This window comes from Arachis hypogaea, chromosome 3, assembly GCF_003086295.3.
Source record: "Arachis hypogaea cultivar Tifrunner chromosome 3, arahy.Tifrunner.gnm2.J5K5, whole genome shotgun sequence".
Classification (NCBI taxonomy): domain Eukaryota; kingdom Viridiplantae; phylum Streptophyta; class Magnoliopsida; order Fabales; family Fabaceae; genus Arachis; species Arachis hypogaea.
The window spans coordinates 116,985,694-116,998,971 of record NC_092038.1 but is presented as its reverse complement, the minus strand read 5'-3'; the positions used below and the strand labels follow the sequence as shown (position 1 = coordinate 116,998,971).

General features: G+C 35.9%; 1 protein-coding gene across 9 annotated transcripts; it reads right to left on the bottom strand.

Annotated features, from left to right (window-relative positions):
* Positions 1 to 1,037: 1,037 nt before the first annotated feature.
* LOC112791008 (protein BONZAI 1) lies at positions 1,038 to 6,308 on the bottom strand. Of its 9 annotated transcripts, XR_003197042.3 has the most exons (18): positions 5,749 to 6,308; positions 5,604 to 5,651; positions 5,055 to 5,203; positions 4,912 to 4,960; positions 4,479 to 4,535; positions 3,935 to 4,120; positions 3,710 to 3,844; positions 3,491 to 3,552; positions 3,295 to 3,397; positions 3,099 to 3,213; positions 2,880 to 2,956; positions 2,657 to 2,794; positions 2,413 to 2,577; positions 2,037 to 2,150; positions 1,838 to 1,934; positions 1,661 to 1,756; positions 1,468 to 1,552; positions 1,038 to 1,392 (listed from the first exon to the last, which is right to left on the bottom strand). XR_003197042.3 is itself a non-coding variant. In XM_025833672.3 (17 exons), the coding sequence occupies exons 1-16, from the start codon at positions 5,896 to 5,898 to the stop codon at positions 1,662 to 1,664; spliced, it is 1,740 nt and encodes a 579-aa protein (XP_025689457.1). In that variant the 5' UTR covers positions 5,899 to 6,308; the 3' UTR covers positions 1,038 to 1,552; position 1,661. The 9 variants fall into 9 exon arrangements, 4 of the variants coding, with proteins under 4 accessions (XP_025689457.1, XP_025689458.1, XP_025689456.1 ...); XR_003197041.3 differs by having other exon boundaries at positions 1,468 to 1,756; XM_025833672.3 differs by having other exon boundaries at positions 1,038 to 1,552.
* Between the last annotated feature and the right edge of the window lie 6,970 nt (positions 6,309 to 13,278).

Sequence of the window (13,278 nt, the reverse complement as noted above, 5' to 3'; positions counted from 1 at the left end):
ATGAAAAGAATGGTCCATTGTAATATTTGGTTTGTTATTTAAGTTCATGGTCTATGACTAAATATTTATAGTCAAATTTAGTGACTATTCTCTCAGCAGATATTCAGGTATTTTGATAGATAGTATAACTAGTTAGAAGATTCTTTTTCTAATTAACTCTTTGGATATAAAAATTAAGCAAACAAAGAATTATAACCTAAATTACTAAACAATTTTATTTTAGATGAATATTAGAGAATCATCATAATTTATTATTTTTATTATCAGTTAATTGTCAATATTTAAAAGAAAGGAATAAACTTAATAAAATATATTGTTGAATTATTAAATTAAAGAAATTGAATTAATAACTAAATTATGATTAAAAAAATAATATTTTAATAATTTTTTAGTATTTATTTTATTTTATTTTCGAAAAATGGGTATGACCTGGAAGCGGAGAAAAAGTGACAATCCATACCGAGTTACGTTCACAATCCCAATCCTCAGTTGCTAGATATAAATAATTCGTTGGGCCTCCCCTTTACTTAGTATTTTTTAACAGTTAGTTCTTGACGCGGTAATCGTATGTTTTTAATTGGTCCGAAACCCGATTCTTAGCATTTTTTAATTAGTGTTAGAAGTTAAACGATCTTTTCGCAAAGAAACACGGGATAACTAAATAAGGTGTATTTAAAGTTTAAACTACTATACCACATTACCACCCCATATTTATTTTCTTTTGAGGATGTTGACCTCTCTGAGCTAAGCTCTATGTTTGACTTTTGACTATAGTTGTATACAGCATACTTGAATCCATACTGATGAGTGATGAGGAGCTTGTTTGTTTCAACCAAGGTAGAACTCAATCACGTGGAGAAGTAACTAACTTTTTTGCTTTAAAAAGTTGAATCAAAATTTCTCCGGGTGGAAACCCATTCCACCTTTGATTCTTTGAGCAACGCTGTCCCTTTTGGATATGTAAACAAAATCACCATTCGATAATTTCATAATGGCTACATTTTTTTTAAAAATGAATCAGCTTGGCATCGAAAACATGTACCAACAAAATTTAGGTTAAAGGACTCTAATTACAGTAAAAGTAAAACTAAAAAACGGGCAGACGCAAGAAACCAACACAAAACAGGTTTTCTTCGTCTTCCAACATATCTACAAGGTGTAGTTTTTACTTTTCAGAGATGAATTGATGATAAAAAAAAAAAAAAAAACTAGTAACCATTACTACATGGATATAATCAATTTCCATCTAAAGACATCCACAAATGATCTAACTTGCATCAAAGTATCAATTCACAAATATTTTCACTTATTGGATTTCAACGTTCACTGAACGACTAAAATTTTCCCCAGAGCTTGAAGATAACAAACTCCAATTTGTAGTTCTGAACGAACCTGCCACAAAACCCACAAAGCATGAGTACAAGAAGGAAAGGAAATCCTACCCATAAAGCTCGCTCAGACAGATACCAATCTTAGATAAATGCAGTTGGCTAGCGAACCCTTCTTGACCTTCAATTAAATGAGCATTCAGCACAAAGCGCGAGTTTGCACCCTTTAGCCAAATTTCAATTTAATATACTGTGAGGGCCTTGAAATGGCACAACGATCAATGGATAGAACGTTTTACTATGTAGTTTGAAAATGGTTCCTCTTTACATGCCTTAGAGAGTCGGTTGGATATTCCTGTTTCTCATGTACGATAAAAATTGAGTAGGTAATTCTGCTAGAAGTGCTTGAACTACTGAAATTTCTCCACCTGCAATGGGAAGATTGCAAAGACTTTGAGTTAGAAGGCAATAGGATGGAGTTACATCATAATATGCAAACTGATACCTACTTTGAACATCTCGAAATGGAACAAACTGGACTATATCACGTGAAGCAACACGTCCAAATGAACTTTCGAGTCTCTCTCCCTTGTCAGCATCTAAAATCTATTCAAAGGAGTAGCAAAACTAAAAAACCAATTGTGGTATACTGATCACACAGTTCCCATGAGGAACAGTTATGTATAAAAAGCCAACATGTTTTCATACCTCCATTTCTTTGAAATCAGCTCCTCCAACTCCAACGATAAGGATTGATAATGGTAGGTCAGAGGCTTTAACAAGGGCATCTTTTGTTTCTTGGAGATCTGTCACCACTCCATCCTAGTGATGTCAATTAAATGTCAGCATCAGCGGTGGAAAAGCAAGATGATGCAAAAATCATCACAGGCTTAGAAGTCACGACAAAGAAAAATTTTTTCTCATATGCAACACAGATATAGAGTGATTAGCTCTGCTATGATTATATGGCTGAATCACGGCGCATGTCGGAAAGAGACATAGAAGAAAAAAGACTACAGGAGGAGTAAATTGCAGCTACATAGTTCTAGAGAGAAATAAAAAATTTCTAATTCTTATTTCTTACTGTGATTATCAACAAAACAAAATACTTTCTTGCACCAGTTGCTACAGATTGGCTGGCAATAAGTGCAGCATTGCTTATGACAGGTCCAAAAAGAGTTGGTCCCGCAAGAGAAACATTAAGCAGGGCACTTGTGTATGCCATCATAATTCCTTGGATCCCTTCCACCTGTTAAACACAAGTTCAATCACTGGAACTATTTTATGATAAGTGAAAACAAAAGCAAGAACAGGTGTAGCATATCTACCTCACAATAGTGACTGCTTCCATTGAGGTTAAAACAATGGGAAACAGGACCATCAATTGGTCGGGCACCAAATCCCCATGTAGGAAATCGTTTGTCTGAATCATAAAACTGTAGCACCTCTCCAACCTCAACAATTGCCTAGAAATAAAGTTGTGACAAGTTCAAGACAAGGATGGCTGGAAAAACAAATGATTCAAACTAAAGATCATTTCTCAGTTCTCACCTTCTGGTATGCATTTGGCCGTCCTGAAGGATCAATATAATGCAAAGAATCTGGGAGGCGTGGATTCCCATTTGAAGCTGATAAACCAGGAGGTTAGTTATATTTGATTAAGAATGCATAAACCTTTGTCATCCAGGTATATCTAAGGCCCCTCATGTTGACAACTACAGAAATCTAGAAATTAATAAGGTACACTTCATTTGAGGATATGAGCTGTACCTGTAAAATCAATGGCCACCATGAAGTTCAATTCAAAACCCGCAGACAAGTAATCAAGGAAACTATATTGGACACTTTCAGAAAATTTGTCCAGATATACCCGGCTCTTTAATACCTGTATTATAGAAAAATATGTTTTATACTTTTTAGAGAAAGAAAGAAGGATTCATGACACAAATAAACTTTATAATAAAACCTTGTTATGAGAATTATGACCACCACCAGTAGGCAAAAATAAAGTTTCCCCTTGACCACTAGCATGAAGCTTCTCCAACTCTGCCAAAGACTTTTGCACTTTTCTGATAAAACAAAGAAGCATTTCAGCCTAGAAAGTATATTGATAGACAAAGGAACAAACAGACGAAGGAAATTAAAAAGTAACCGCCAATTACCCTATCAAATCATGTTTGCCATTGGTATTGAAGTTATAACACTCTAGTATCAAAGGATTGTCCTGTATATAATAAAAACAAAAAAATGAGAGAGCTTCCACTGTGTCTAAATCATGAAGTTCAACATATTATTCCATATATAATCTCATAAAACATGGCCATATTTCCATACTTTTATAGTTTTACGGAAAGAATAAATTAAGAGGGTGATCCTTGTACCTTGCCTCCTACTTGTTGAATGTTTAAGAACACTGGCTTCCACTGTGGGCTGAGATCATTCTTTATAACTTCTGTTTTACAAATTGGAATATGGGTACCACCTTCCACAAGTTTTGATATTATCAAAAAGGGATCCTACAAGACAAAACAAAACCATGTCTTATTTTATACAATAACTGGCTTTCCATATAACACCTAGCAAGAAAAGGAAAAACTAAGACATACACTTTTTGAGAAGAGATCCCTATTTTCCAAATCTGAGCACCTAAATATCATCTCTACTGTAGTCTTTGAGCCAACACATTCCTCTGCATGCACCAAGAGCTTCCCGCAAGTTTGGGAATGCATAGATCTGATAGGATCTTCTCTACGTAGCTCTAATGCCAATGATCGATCAGACTTTATAATTATCTGCAGATGCCATACTGTCACTGTTGATGGGAAGAGTTCTTGGGAAGATAATTTATTTTCAGAAATGAATAAGGCGCTAGTGCATCATAATTTGAGTATGCATTAAGAAATTCTTGTCTTTTCTGAAAAACTTTCAATATGCTTGGCAGTTACCTAGTAAGCTATTAACTCAAAGACTATGGTAAGCACTTTCAAACAGCATATATTGGGATTTGGGAAAAAAGTAATAAATGTGAGATAGTGAGAAGCCATGAAGATACAGCTTAACTGAGAGTATAATGAAATTTTTATTTACTTGTCAGATATCAGACAACAAAAACTTGAACAGCCACAATAGCCTGAAAGATTTCCACATTACCTCCGATAATGCACAAGTTGCCTCACCTAGAAATTGTTGCTCTTCTAGCTTAAGCATCTGCATAAGTCAATCAAAACTTACAAATATGGACTTTTATGCTTTATCAACTTGTTATCACATCTAATGAAAGAGAAAGTAAAAAGTTCCACATAGCAAATTAATGTATAGTTTTGGAAATAACTAGGAATATATTGTTTCACAACCTTATGAAGAGATTGTGCAGAATGTCAACCAATAAAGAAAAAACTTAAGCAGGTTCAGTTGTATACATAGAATCATAAAGAAGTAACAAAACAGTAAAATTCACAATCCTATTAAGAAAGGGTTACACTTTAGAATATAACATGTAAAATTATCTTTATTAAATAGCCACTTGAACTTAAAGTTAAAGGAAAAAGGGTGACTTCAAGAGTCTCCAAGGTAAACACTATACCTTCACATCCAAATTGTGAAACTGAGTATCAATGTCGTACAGTCGAAACCTGTGATAAAAAATATTTTACAGAATGATTCTTAGTGAAAAAACAAAATGCTAGTGTGCCTTGTTAGAAGTATAAATATAAGCATTTAACTTACACTAAAAACTGAACAACCTCGAAATGATACATGATTAAGTGTTTAGTAATCCACTTAGGATCCAAAGAATTCAGAACTACTTCAGTACGGCCGATTTCCTCAAGTGCTCCATGTTTCCCTCTTGTATAAAGAACCATCATTGGATCACTCTACAGCAAATAACAGCCACACAAACAGTCAATGGTGACCGTATTTACCATCACAACAATTTTGCAGGAAAAGATAACAATCCAAAACCAGAATGAAATAACAATGGCCTGGCCTCATTTTCATTATAAAATATATATATAGTTTCAATGCAACGTCACCATAATCAAATAGTCCTGCACAATTGCCTAAAATGAATTATGGATTTGGAATAATTTCGTGGTTTGTTTGTTTGTTTTGCTTTTTAAAAAAAAAAACCGCGAGCTCGTTACAGAAAAGAAGAGATAATTCTGGTCTTGCAACACTGAAATTGACATTCATCAACTGAACTACATGAAACTGAAGCTGAAAGAAATAACAGAACAAAGATATAAACGACGGTGGATGCACGAAACGACGAACCTTCGAGAGAAAATCTCGATCACGCAAGCCGGAAGCAGAAAACGACAGCTGCCAGCAAAACGACAAAAAAACGTTACCATAAGAGAAGTTAGTTAGGTAAGGGTAGGAGTGGTGGAATGTAAAGAAGGGAAAGAGAGGGAGGAACCTCGATCTGAGAGAAGAGGCCGTGGTAGCCGCGGGACATGAGGAAGTTGTCAACAGCGTCGTTGGGAGCGTCGATGGCGTTGAGGAGGCCTCGGGCAGTTCCCCCGATGGCAGCACGGCCACCGGGGACGTCGGAGAAGCAGTTTCCCATCGGAGACTGAAATTGAATTGAACAATGAATGAATGGAATAATCCTAATCCTGTTGCTGTTCCTTGTTTATCTACTTTGTTAGTTGCCACTTGCCAATCAAATAAATATCTATGAACTTTGTTAGCTTCTTCCTCGGTTATTTCCAGAACCCTTCCTCACTCCTCAGTGGCAGTATATAAAGCTGTGGGGGTACCAAAACGCGGTTTTGTTATTTATGTCTGCTTTACCTTCCTTGGAAAAGAATAAGAATTTTCACAAGCGAAGACTTCAAATTATTAGTAAAAGACTTCATATTTTCATTTCCATTGATTCCTATCTTTTTGTCGCTCTCTTTGCTCTTTTGAAAGATGATGAAGATCTAGAGAGTTGTCCGTGCCACTAAATATGTAACATTCAGATGGAGCTTAATTAAATGAAATAAAAATATATAGCCGGCGTTTAATAGTATAATACCTAGAAAAAACAGTTAAAAAAATGTTGAAATAAAAGTAATCGACTTATTTTAAAGAGCTTGTGAAATAAAAAGTTAAATAAGTTGTTTTAAAAAAAGAGTTTAAAGTATAAAGACTTTTATTAATAGGTATTTATAAATAAGTTATTTATTATTTGAATTTTTAGTTATACAATTATTTATTTTAAAGTTGTAGAGTTTGAATAAATAACTCAAAAAATAAAAAAAATTTTTACACAAGAAAATGAATATTAAAATAATCATGATAATAAATAATTTTTAATATTAAATATTAATTTTACATAACTTAATCACTAAGATTACAATCCATTAAGCAATTGATTTTTTATTTGTTCTCTTATTAGTTCCATTTTTCTAGCGCTTTCAGTATTTGGATCTTCCTCGTCTAATATCATTAGAAACTAGTTCTTCTACTTCACTTTCACCCATAATCGTGTTCTTGTATGTGGTGAATAGTAATAAAATTCTAATTCATAATCATCTTGATGGCAATGCCAAAGAAATTATTATGTAGTTAATGTTTGTTATGATATAGTAGGTGAAAATAAAAAACAAATATAAAAGTGACTTTGCCATTTTCGTTAAAGAAATCGGTAGGAAGGCATATGGATCGGAGTGTGTTCATGATGATGGGGTGTGGAGAATGATGTAGCCGAGATTCATAGGGCTGTTTAGATGTGTTGGATAATGTAATTAGAAAGAATTTAATGTCAGTGTGGAAGCCACCGTTGAGAGAGTCGGACGCGACGATAGAAGTGGTGCTAAAGACACAGGGGAAGATGAAACAAAGGGTACAATGGTAATTTCAGAGGAAGATTTAAATGAATAGGAAGAAGATATTTTAAATTTGGGAAGGAAAAATTATGCATTGAAAGGAGTTAAAAGAGGAACTAATTTGGTGGAATCTTTAAATTTAAATGATGATGTAGTTTCAAATCGTACGATATCATGGTGTTATAATAATAATAATAATAATAATAATAATAATAATAATAATAATAATAATAGAGTATATATTCATTTTGGTCCTCAAAGAATTTTAGATTGGACACTTTAGTCCCCAACTAAAATTAATTACTCGATTGATCTCTAACAATTAACTCCGTCAGTCACTTAGGTCCTTTACTCCGTTAATTTTAACGGAGGACAAAATAGTCCCTGACAACTCTAACAGGAGACAAAATGGTCCATGATCTCCTCTGTTTGGAAATAACACTGTTCTCTTCCAATTTCCATCATATCTCGCATAACACTAACAGTCTAACATTGTAACTTCAAACTACACAATGCACACTCTATAAATTTAATGTTCACAAGAAAAAAAATCCTCAACTTATTCTCAACCAATTTATACTCAAGAAACTAACGCCTATGTCTCTCAACTAATTGTCGTCTTCGATGGATCCCATGAATCTAGACAGCAAGTCTGATTTGTTAAGACTCGTCGTTGTTGTTGCCATCTGTCTCCTCCTCTACCCTAACATCTCCATGACCACATTGTCCACCACTCTGATCGTTTCCTTCAGCTTCTTCTCTGAACCAATGTTCAGTAATCGTTTCAGTTTCCATATAAGCGACAACGACGACATTGCTCGTTGTAATAGCTTGGATGCGAGGTCGAAGCTGTCTGCCAACTTGGACTCCAAAAAAGAAGGAATGAAGCACTTAGTGTCTATTTCAAATGAGAATTTGCATATGATGTCGAAGGAGAATCTTCTCATGATGTCCTGATGTCCAACAATCTATATTGCTTGTCAGAGAGTGGAGAAATGTGTGCCCTTGGAATAGTTGTAGAACTTGGTCTTGAGGATATCGTGGACATTGTCAGGGTTGGAGGTGATGTTATCAAAGACATGAAAGTGGATGCTTTTGGTGGGTGAAGTGCAGATGAGGTGGATGTACTAGTCACAAGGATTTAAGAAGTGTGTGATCCATGACATGTTGAGGTAGGTGCGACACGTGTGACAATTACACCATAGCTTAATCTTGGAGCTAAAGAGGAGGAAGGAAAAGATGGAAAAAAAAGACTATGAAGGTGAAGAAGGAGAGTATGAATGTTAGTGTTATGCGAGATATAATAAAAATCGGGGAAGAACAGTGTCGTTTTCGAATAAAGGGGTCAGGGATCATTTTGTCCCTTGTTAGAGTTGTCAGGGATCTTTTTGTCCCATGTTAGAGTTTTCAGGGACCATTTTGTCTTTTGTTAGAGTTAACGGAGCCAAGGACCTAAGTGACTGACGGAATTAATTGTTAAGGACCAGTCGAGTAATTAATTTTAGTTAAGGACTAAAATGTCTAGTTTAAAATTCTTTGAGGATCAAAATGAGTATATACTCATAATAATAATAAGAGTAATGTAAATCAATACATGTTAAATAGCAATAATGATGATATGAGCGAAAGGGAGGATTTTTGGTCCAATGTGTTATGTCACAAGAGTATAAGGGTGAGTAGTATGACTTTGGGCCAAACAAAAGGAGGTCAAAAGAGGAATGGACTAATTGGAACTTCTAAAACCCAAGTTAAAAGAAGACCATGTGATGTGATGGATCGGGTTTATGAGGAGGCTGAATGTGAATTTGATGTAGCTCCAACCAAATGCAAGAAGGTGTGGAACGAACCCAATGAAGGTGATGTTGTATGTGCGGGTTTGAAAGACCATGACGAAGTGATCCACGATGCTAATAAGGACAATCCCGATGAGGATGGATATACAAGAGTAACAAACGGGAAGGCCGGGACTCATGGAGTAAGGAGTGACGCTAAGGATCGAGTTCAACTTGCGATGCCGTTGAAAGGTGCGACAGGTGCGAGTGTGATGTTCTTATGAAGAAAGATAACACAGAGACTAAAAGAGTAAGATGTTCTTATGAAGAAAGATAATACAGAGACTAAAAGAGTAAGAAGAGAAGAACTAGAAGGTACTAAAATAGAGTCTTCCATAGATATTGACAGTGGTCAAGAATGTAGGGAGAATTTGATGATGAAGGGGTACGGTGGAAGGAGAGTGAAGCTGCTACAGAGGAATGAGTATGAGAATGAAGTTAATGAGGTTATTGAATGTGGAGTGGACCATGAAGTGAATGATGTTGGTGATGATTGTGGCAGTGAAAGCATGCGGGGCCTGAATGCCGTTAGAAGACACTGACGGTGCGGAAGATGCAGAAAAAGATTTGGATGACTCTGATTTAGATGCAAACAGTGACACTAAAATAGAAGAAAAGCAAACGTCTTGGGAGGACAATATGAAAGAAAATAGGAAAACATGGAAACTAGCAGTTGAGTCAAGAGCAATCCAACTTCATGAAGAAGATAATATCATGGCAATTTTACAAGAGCAAAATGAAGCACTGGCACTAAAGAGGAGACAGGCAAAGCAAAAGGAAAAAGCAAGGAGATGTAAGCCAAAAAATCGAAAACAGGTGTGTAAAAAGTATTTAAATAATTTTTAGTTCTTGAAATGTTAGGAGGTTATGGAGTGTAGAAAAGTTGTCTATGGTGAAAAATTTTAAAAGTAAATATAGATTGAATTTGATGGGTTTAATTGAGACTAAAAAAGAGGTGGTGACGAAATTTGACGTGATAAGGATTTGGGAGAATGATGGAGCGGGTTGGGAATTTTGTTGGTTCTGATGGAGCATCTAGAGGTTTATTATTGATGTGGGATGAAAATATTTTTAAGAGAGATAATTGCTATAAAGGTGATAGGTGGTTATGTATTGAGGGAACGTTGCTGTGGAATAATTTTAAATGCGCGTTTTGTCTGGTATATGGAGCTCATGTAAGAGAAGATAAGCTTGTTGTATGGGAAGAATTGAGCTAAATTACTGGTTTAAGTCAAGTACCATTTTGTTACATGGGAGATTTCAATAAAATTTTACAAGTGGATGAAAGGAAAGGAGCTACTAGTTTGTTGGCATCTGCTATAGAGTTTAGGAGTTGGGTACAAGATATGGAGTTAGTGGACTTACCGCTCAATGATTTCAAGTTTACATGGTTCAGAGGTCAATTTTGTAGCCATATTGACAGAGTTATGGTTACCACAGAGTGGCTGGAGGTGTTCCCGGAGACTCGATTGAAAGGAGGACCTAGGGGTTTGTCTGATCATTGTCCTGTGATAGTGAAAGATACAAGGATTTGTGGAGGTCCAAGACCATTTAGAAGCCTTGATTCATGGTATACTCATGGTGGATTCTTGCAAATGGTGAAAGAAGAATGGAGGGGTTTAAAGGATGCTTAATTTATTGATAATTGAAGGCCTTGACGGGTCCGCTTAGTAGGTGGCACAAGGAGAAATTTGGTAATATTGATAAGAAGATAAAGCAGTTTGAGGATGAAATAAAAAAGGTTGATGACAAAGTTTGTAATGGAGTATATGATGGGACTATGGAAGCAAGAAGAAAGGCATTAGTGAGATGTTGCAAGAGATGGTATATCAGGAAGGAGATACATTGGAAACAAATGTCGCGATCTCAACATGCAAAAAAGATGGACAAGAACACTAGATATTTTCATAGCATTGCTTCAGCTAGACGCAGAAATAACAGAATTGATGCACTGATAATAAATGGTAGGGTGATAAGAAATCAGGCAAAGATTAAGATTGCAATTAGGTATTTTTACAAGATCTTATACCATCAAGAAGTTTCTCCTAGAATTGGTTTCGTGATGGACTGGTCAGTCGGGTTAGTGAGGAAGAGTCTACATCTCTGAAAGTGTTGCCATCAGTTGAAGAAGTGAAGGAGGCAGTTTAGGATTGCAAGTCAACTAAGGCACCGGGTAGTGATGGTTACAATATGAGTTTCATCAAGTGCAACTGTAATGAGTTTTTTTGAGACAGCTAAGCTACCAAAGGATTCAAATGTTACCTGGGTGGCTTTGGCACCAAAATTAGTTGGAACAAAGGAGATTAAAGACTTGCGGCCAATTAGTATGGTTGGCTTTGTATATAAGGTGATATCTAAAGTGTTGTCTAAGAGGTTGAGAAGGGTAATGCCATGATTAGTCAAGGAGACGTAGAGTGCTTTTGTGAAAGGTAGAAAAATACATGATGGGGCTTTAATAGCTTGTGACACTGTTCAGTGGCTAAAGTTGAGAAAGAAAGCTTCTGCCATCATTAAGCTGGATTTCCAAAAAGCTTATGACAGAGATGGGGTGTAAATATTGTTTTAGCTAAGATGGGGTTTGGTCAGAGATAGAGGGAGTGGATTAGGGAATGTGTAGTTACTGCATCAATATCACTACTGATTAATGGGTCACCAACCAAGTCATTTAGGATGGAAAGGGATTTGAGGCAAGGAGATCCTTTGTCTCTATTTCTCTTTGTTCTTATTGTTGATGTTTTGCACAAGATAATAAGAGAGGCTATTCGGAATGAGCGCATTTCCCCATTACTGGTAGGGAGGGATAATATAGAGTTGTCTCATCTCCAATTCACAGATGACACTATATTATTTTGCCCCTCTGAAGAAGAAACTGTGCTAAACTATAGGAGGCTCCTCCAATGCTTTGAATTGATATCTAGGTTAAGTATCAACTTTGAGAAGTCTAGCTTGATCCCGGTTAATTGTGAGCCAGACTGGGTACAACGGATGTGCAGTGTTTTGGGTGCAAGGCGGTAGTACTACCTATGAAGTACCTTGGTATCAATCTAGGGGCAAATCCGCAGCTTGTGAAAATATGGAAACTGGTGATTGATAAGGTTGAAGAGAAGCTTAACCTATGAAAAGCGAAGGTGTTAAATAAAACTAGTAAATTGGTTCTTATAAAATCTGTTCTTAATAGCTTGCCAGTTTATTATCTTAGCTTGTATAAGATGCCGAAGGCGGTTGCAGAAAAGTTAATTACTTTACAGAGAAGATTTCTTTGGCGAAAGGAGGATGGTAAACCTGGGATTGCTCAAGTTAAATGGGAAGTAGTACAGTTACCTAAGAAGCTAGGAGGTTTGGAGGTGGGTGATGCAATGGTTCGGAATATGGCGCTTCTGTTTAAATCGTGGTGGAGGTTTTCTAAGGAAGATTGTCTGCTTTAAAAAAAATTTGTGTGCTCGTGTAATAACCTGGATCTGAATCGGATGCTATGCACTCAAACGCTCCCCACTAGAGGTGGTCCTTGGAAGGATATTTGTCAAATACAGATAAATGAGCAACATATAAAAGAGAAGATGATTAATGTTCTGTATATGGAATTAGGAGATGGTAGGATAATTTGATTTTGGGAAGATAATTGGTTATATTGTGGTGTTTTAAAGTTTTCCTTTCTAAGACATTTCTTTGTTTCAAACCAAAAAGGGTTCACTATATAGGAATGTGGATTTTGGGATAGGTTAGAGTGGGTGCGAAACTTCCAATGGAGAAGAGATCTATATCAATGGGAATTAGAGTTACTAAACCAACTACATAGTGTTTTACAAGAGGCCAAATTGACAAGAAGAAGAGAAGATACAGTTGTATGAAAATTTGATAAAAATGGATTGTTTACTACTAATTTATTTGTGCAGGTATTGTAGGAAGAAAGGTTACCGAAGGATATATCAAGCTATAGTTTCACTGAAGCTATTTGGAAAGGGCTGGTTCCACCTCGAGTTAAAGTTTTTACTTGGTTTATATTAATTGGTAGAGTGAATACTAAAGATAGGCTGGGTAGGTTTGGTGTAATTGAATCTAGTGACAATTTGTGTGTGCTTTGTGGTAAGGACATAGAGAGTGTATACCATTTGTTTGTTGCTTATGAGTTTTTGTAGCGGCTATGGTGTGCTTGGGCTTGTGATGGTGGCCGTTCATAGACTATCCCAGGTACGATAAAGGAACATTTCAAAAGTTGGACAAGAATAACAATGAGAAAGAATCATAGGAAGAAGTGGTTGATAGGTTTTTTTGCTATTATTTGGAATATCTAGTGGGAAAGAA